Source organism: Erinaceus europaeus, chromosome 2, assembly GCF_950295315.1.
Source record: "Erinaceus europaeus chromosome 2, mEriEur2.1, whole genome shotgun sequence".
NCBI classification, from domain to species: Eukaryota; Metazoa; Chordata; class Mammalia; order Eulipotyphla; family Erinaceidae; genus Erinaceus; species Erinaceus europaeus.
The window spans coordinates 111,175,889-111,182,975 of NC_080163.1; the positions used below are offsets into that span (position 1 = coordinate 111,175,889).

Below are 7,087 nucleotides of genomic sequence, written 5' to 3' on the forward strand. Positions count from 1 at the left end.
TCCATGTTCACATTATGTTCAGGGGCTTGTGGCTGGGGTTTCATATATGGTAAGGCTCATGTGAGATATCTCACAGCTCCCAAATGGTAGAACTCAAAAAAGCAAAGATCAAAAGTTTTATAACAGAAATAGCAAATGGCAGAGCAGGACCTAGTGGGGGTTGAACTGTTATGTGGAAAGCTGGGAAACATTATACAAGTACAAACTATTGTATTTTACTGTTGACTATAAACCATTAATCCCCCAATAAAGAAATGAAAGAAAGAAAAAAAAAAAAAGAACAAACTTATTAAGCTAACTTGGTAACAATACCAAGCAGGCAGATGAATTTAGAAACCTGGAGATCTGAGCACAGGTTTGGATACAGAAGATAGTTCTCAGAACAAAACATGGGAAGGAATAAATGAGCTCACCTGAGAAGAAGGGTGAAAAACAGCCTATGACCCAGAGAAGGGGGGTGGGAGGGAGACACTCAGAAGTAGTAGGTATAACTCAGAAAGGAAGAGAAGGCAGGACCATAGAAAAAAATGGGAATATATATGTCAACCCATATCTGTGATCTTGGGAGAACTGACCATTTTCCAGTGGAAGGAACGGGGACACAGAACTCTGGTGGTGCGAAATGTGTGGAATCATACCCATTATCTTATAAATTTGTAAATAATATTAAATCATTCATAAAAAATTTTAAAACAGGAAAGGGAAAGGAAAAGAAAAAGGGTCTAAGTTTGAATTCCAGGGAGCTCAAAAGCTCAGTCTAGGGAAAGAGCCACGAACCAACTTAAGAGCATCTAGTGAGGTAGGAAAAAGTAACAGAAGGACAGTGCTATTAAAACTAAGATAAAAACATTTCCAGGAGGAGTGGTTTTAATTACATCATATGTCACTATAGGATCAGCATGAAAACAAAAAGGGGGACCCTGGATTTGGTAAAGAGAACCTTAAAGACCATTAAGAAGAGTAAAGATAACAACAGACTCCCCATTGGAGAAATAAATAGAACATGAATAAAAGGGGCAAACATGTGCAGTCCAACTATGAAACGGGATAAATTATTACTCCAGGTTTGTAAAAACAATGCCTGAGTTTGAGTCCAAGTGAGCTCAATCATAATGCAGTGTCTAGCTGGTGTTTCTGGCCAGACGACCCTGAACACTCCTAACCTAAAATGCAATGTCTAGGGAGAATGTAAAGCAGTAGTGCACCAGACTTGCATGCAACAGCCCCAGGTTCAAACCCTGGCACTAAGTATACCAGAGCTGAGCAATGCTTTGGTCTCTCTCCCTCTCTCATAAAAATAGCAAGCCTTTAAGATTAAAAATAAAATGTACTGCTTATGAAAGTGACAAATCATGACAGCTTGAATGGTAGAAAAGATATTTATGTTCAACTTTATCACAAGAGCTATTACATTTATTTATTTTTCCAAGCTCACTTATAATCTAAAATGTAAAATCTTTAGCCACCTAAGAAATAAATATTTGGGAGCTGGGTGGTGGCAGACCCAGTTGAGCACACATGTTACCATGTGCAAGAACCTGGGTTTGAGCCTCCACTCCTCATCTACAGGGGGAAAGCTTTACCAGTGATGAAGTAGTGCTTCAGGTATTTATCTATCTATCCATCCATCTCAATTTCTTTCTGTTCTATCATCTAAAAATAGAAAAGGGAAAAAATATAAAGGGTGGGGGATGGCCACCAGGAATGGTGGATTCCATGTGTTGTCACCAAGCCCCAGCGATAACCCTGGTGGCAATATGAAAAGAAGGGAGGGAGGGAGAAAGGAACAAAGGAGGGAGGGAGGAAGAGAAGGAAGGTAGGTAGGAAAGTAGATTTGTAATCTCAGCATAGCTCAGATTTTTTTTTTTTCAGTATTTGCCAAAATACCTTTCCTTTAGACCACCCCATCTTCTCTAGCATCCTCTGACCAAACTTGGACTCATCATTACTCCATGCTGTGTTCCTTGGATCCACAGCCCACTTCTGCTTCCGCCGACCTGTACCGGATAAAGCAGCCCATCAGCAACTTATTTTTCCAACTAGGAAAATAACACACAAATATACACATGCCTGATACATATACACACTTGCCTATAATGCTATCTTACGTGTTATTACATTAAAATATTAAATACAGCAGCCAAGGGAGTGCTAGCAGATCAGATAATTTATCCTGGTTTTGCTCTAAAATCATGTATTTTCAGCATATGAGCTAACTTTGTAGGGAAAAAAACTTAAATGTTCCCTCTAAATGTGACAACTGAAATACATGACATGCCACCCCCATCAGCAGGGCTCTATATTCGCTACTAATACCTAGCAACTATTCTGTAGCAGAGACTCCTATCTGAAGATCTGTCAATGATCCCATCAGGATACTTCTGCTAAACCAGTCAACATCTTCCATGACAGTGGCAGGAGACCTCATTTTCTACAGCACCATAGTTTATGCCAGGATTCGGGGGACTCTCAAAGGTGTATTAGGTCCCAAGAGCAAAGGTTTTATAATTTTTTCTCCAAAGACTAACTAAATAGAGTTCAAAATGTATTACCCATGCACTGTGCATTTTTCTTAAAATTACTCAACATATACAGAAAATGAGGGGCTTGGTAGTGGCACATTTGGTAAAGTGCACACATTACCATGAACAAGTATCCTGGTTCAAGCCCTGGGTCCCCACTTGCATTGGTCAAGCAGCGCTGCAGGTGCCTCTCCTCCTCTCTCCTTCTTCCCTCTCAATTTATTTGTCTCTATCTAAAATAAGTAAGAAAGTAGTTTTTTAAAAGATACTGAAAACTAAAGAAATTGCAGCATAAAACCTTAATGCAATAAGCATTTGTTTAGTGTTATAACTTATTCTCATATAATATTGTATATGTAGTGATTCCAAGTGTCAACCCCTTAAAAGGAGATTATGAAAAAAGTATTTTTCACAAAAAGTCTAAAATCCCAAATTACATAAAGAATTTAAAAATACTAATTTGTGTAAAATATAGGATACATGCTTGTGGTGAAGATAAAGGAAACAAACTAGAGTTGATGAGATAAAAGAAACTGAAAGAAACAGTATACTTAAAAAATTAAAATTGGTACCAAATGTTAAGCACCATAAAGAAAGACACGATACTGTTATCTACCGTTTTTAAAACTACAAGAGAAAACAACTGCTGAATAGTGAAATTCTGGGCCTGGAACTCCCCATCCCTCTCATACCCCTCACCTGGGGCTGGAGCCACATGCAAGTGTGATTTCATTGCTCCCAGAAAACATTTATTTCACACACACACACACACACACACACACACACACACACACACACACACACACACACACACACTTTAATTTCAGATAAAGAGAGACAACACAGCACCTGGTACCATGCTTGGTGCTTCTATGCCTGGAGCTCAAAAGTGGGTCCTTTTGCCCTCAATTTAAAATAGCCATGGTGGAGACTGCCCCAATCTCTGAAGGGAGGCTGGATCGGGTTACTCTGCCACTTGAGGTAAACTGGTCCGGAAATAAGTGAAGCCTAGAATGTTCCCAGCTGTGACTATGGACTGTGAGCTAACTGACAGGGACTCAGAGGTTATAAAGATTCCTGTGTTAATATGAATATATACAGGCCCTGGGTCAGATCGATGAGGTAAACGTTAATTGTATTTATATATTCTCTTTAAGTGTGGCAGCTACTCTCTGCCCTAATCCAGCTCTCTAGCCCTGTTCTCAACTCTGACCATAGCTTCCCAAACAATATTTTTAGTCCACCTGCATGTTAGGTACCAAGCTCAAGCTAAAATTACTGAAGTCATGGACCCCTAGGAACATATCTAAAATAGACGTCCTAGCTTTTATCTACCCTAAGATCACTATTCTCATCTGTTCTGTTCCTACTTTATAATTCATATTTATTAAACATTTTGTCCTACTTTATATCTTATTGCCTTTCAGCCACCAAGTTGTAGATGTTATTATGATTCTATCCTGATTTCCCTGGGCAGATGACCTCACCAATGTGCCCTGGGACCTCACCTCCCCAGAGCCCTACCCCACTGAGGAAAGACAAAACAGGCTAGGAATATGGATTGACCTGCCAATGCCCATGTCCAGCGAAGAAGCAATTATAGAAGTCAGAACTCCCACCTTCTGTATCCCATAAATAATTTTGGTCCATATTCCTAGAGAGGGAGAAGTGATAGGGGGTGATGACCACAGGGCTTTGAACTCCCACTCCATCAGGACCCAGAGAGAGAAGAGGAAAAGAGGAGGGACATGGGAGCTGGGTAGTAGCGCAGCAGGTTAAGTGCACGTGGTGCAAAGCGCAAGGACAGGCATAAGGTTCCCAGTTCGAGTCCCCGGCTCCCCATCTAAAGGGGAGTCACTTTACAGGTGGTGAAGCAGGTCTGCAGGTGTCTGTCTTTCTCTCCCCCTCTCCATTTCTCTCTGTCCTATCCAACAACAAACGACATCAAGAACAACAACAATAATAACTACAACAATAAAATAACAAGGGCAACAAAAGGGGATAAATAAATAAATATTTAAAAAAAGAGGAGGGACATTCAGAAATAGTAACAGATGTTAAGTGTGACTTAGAAAAGAAGGTAGGGCCACAGAAAAAAATGGGCAAGTCAACCTATATCTGTGACTCTGCAGTTTCCAATAGAAAAAAAAAAAAAATGAGAACACAGAACTCAGGTGGTGGGAATGGTGTGGATTTTACCCCGTTATCTCCATTATTTTTTGTAAATCAACATTAAATCACTAATAAAATTTTTTTTAAAAAGTGGGTCCTCACTCAAGGTAAGGTGTATGCTTTGAGTTTTCTGGAGCTGGAACTCTTTTATGCTGCTATTTTCTCATCTCTATATTACCCATCTTAAGTATCTAATCACAAGCAAGTAATGAAGCCCAGGGTTCAATCTGACTCCACACAGAAGCACCACAGACAAAACCAAGGGAACTCTATTTATAACAGTGGAGCTGTGGCTTGTCTCTTTCTTTCTCAAGTATATAGAATTAAAAAAATTAAAAATGGGGTGTAGAGGAAGACTAGAGGTGGTGCAGTAGATAGAATATAACCCTGGACCCTCAAGCATGAGGTCCAGAGTAGAACCTCCCATGTGTCACAGTGAGGCTCTTTCTTTTTCACTTTTTGTCTCTCTCATAAACAAGTCTTTTTTTAAAAAGTTGGGCAGCCTGCACATTAGCTATCATGCTCCAGCAAAAATTACTAAAGTCGTGGGCCCCTTAAAACATACCTAAGGGAGTCGGGCTGTAGCACAGCGGGTTAAGCACAGGTGGCGCAAAGCACAAGGACCGGCATAAGGATCCTGGTTCGAACCCCGGCTCCCCACCTGCAGGGGAGTCGCTTCACAGGCGGTGAAGCAAGTCTGCAGGTGTCTGTCTTTCTTTGCCCCTCTCTGTCTTCCCCTCCTCTCTCCATTTCTCTCTGTCCTATCCAACAACGACAACAACAATAATAACTACAACAATAAAACAACAAGGGCAACAAAAGGGAATAAATAAATAAATAAAATTAAAATAAATAAAAATTTAAAATAATAATAAAAAAAATACCTAAAATAGACTTCCTAGTTTCTTCCCACACGAAAAACCTTAAGTTTCATCTGGTTTAGTCTTACCTTTAGGGTCCTGATTATTAAACAATTTGCTCTGCTTTATATATTAATGCTTTTCAGCCATCAAGTGGCAGATGCTACCATGAAGCCAACCTGACTTCCCCAGGCAGACGACCTCACCAATGTGCCCTGGAATCTCACCTCACCAGATCTCTGCCCTACTAGGGAAACAGAGAGGCAGGCTGGGTATATGGATCGATCTGTCAATGCCCATGTCCAGCGGAGAAGCAATTACAGAAGCCAGGCCTTCCACTTTCTGCATCCCCATAGAGATCTTAATCCCAAAGGGATAAAGAACAGGGAAACTTCCAAGGGTGGGGGATGGGATATGAAACTCTGGTGGTGGGAACTGTATGGACTTGTACCCGTTATCTTGCAACCTCATTAAGCATTATTCAATCACTAGTAAATGAAAATAAAGAAAAAGTTGGGCAGAGGAGGCCGCTGGGGATGGGGGTGGTGAGTGGTTTACACAAGGACCCTGGTTAATGCCCCAGCACTGCATCAGCAAATTAAAATTTTAAAATAAACTTGTTTCTGTGCATCCTTCACTACATAACACCATTTCCAATAAAATACGAGTTAGTTTTCCACGATCAAAGCATGACTGCCGCCTGGTGGTATATGATGATCCTGGCGACAAGCACCATCCCCCAAAGTTCAAGTCTATCTCCAGGAGTGAATGTGCAGGGGACCCCAAGAAAACTTGACAGAAGTGCAGTCGACCTCCAGGGCGAACTCAGACAGGAGGTGGCGCTGTATTCTACCTCCAGCGAGGAAGTCAGACCCCTTCTCTGGACCTACCCCCACCCCCCCAACAAAAGGCGATTTTGCAGAACCTGCTTCTTCTTTTTCTTCTTCTTCTTCTTCTTCTTCTAGCGTTTGCCCTTCTTCCGCAGCCAGTCAACAGCGTCAGGTTGAGCTGCTTGTTGCTGGCTTTGAAAGTGACTGGGATCCATGTGGATCGTCAGTTTCCCCAATGAATGGGTACTCACGGGATGCTGCTCCCTAATGTCTCTGGGTGTCTCTAACATCTCTGCAATACTTTTCCTGGGTTCCTTCGGGCCTTGGGGGTGTGGGAGGGGCTGGGTTTACAGGTGAACAGATCATTCTGGCTCACTTTCTCTTTTACAGCAGGAAACACCGAGGCCCAGGATGGAGAGTCGGGGGTCCCGCGCCCAGGGCCAGTCCTGGGAGCAGCCGTCCTGGGACACCCCGAAACAGATAAGCCCCAACCCAATTAATTCTCCACTGGCACTGGGGACTCCCACACCTCTGTCCGGCCGGGCGCGCCACCCCAGAACCATCCCCCGAGCCCCGAGCCTTCCCCCCTCACTCACGCTCGGCCAGCATAGACATGGTGCAGAGCCGGGGACACGGGGCGTCTCTGGTAAGCGGCAAAGACCAACGTAGAACACGGGGACGACGGCGCGCTGGTGACGTCAGG

At 42.5% G+C, this 7,087-nt stretch overlaps 1 protein-coding gene across 1 annotated transcript in view; it reads right to left on the minus strand.

The window, feature by feature from the left end:
- PINX1 (PIN2 (TERF1) interacting telomerase inhibitor 1) overlaps positions 1-7,087 on the minus strand; it is an 83,097-nt gene extending 76,010 nt beyond the window's left edge. The window contains exons 1-2 of the mRNA XM_060184924.1: positions 6,981-7,087; positions 1,888-1,997 (exon numbers count right to left, since the gene is read on the minus strand). Coding sequence (XP_060040907.1) covers positions 1,888-1,997; positions 6,981-6,999 — 129 coding nt within the window. The 5' untranslated portion in view covers positions 7,000-7,087. The remainder of the gene's footprint in view (positions 1-1,887; positions 1,998-6,980) is intronic.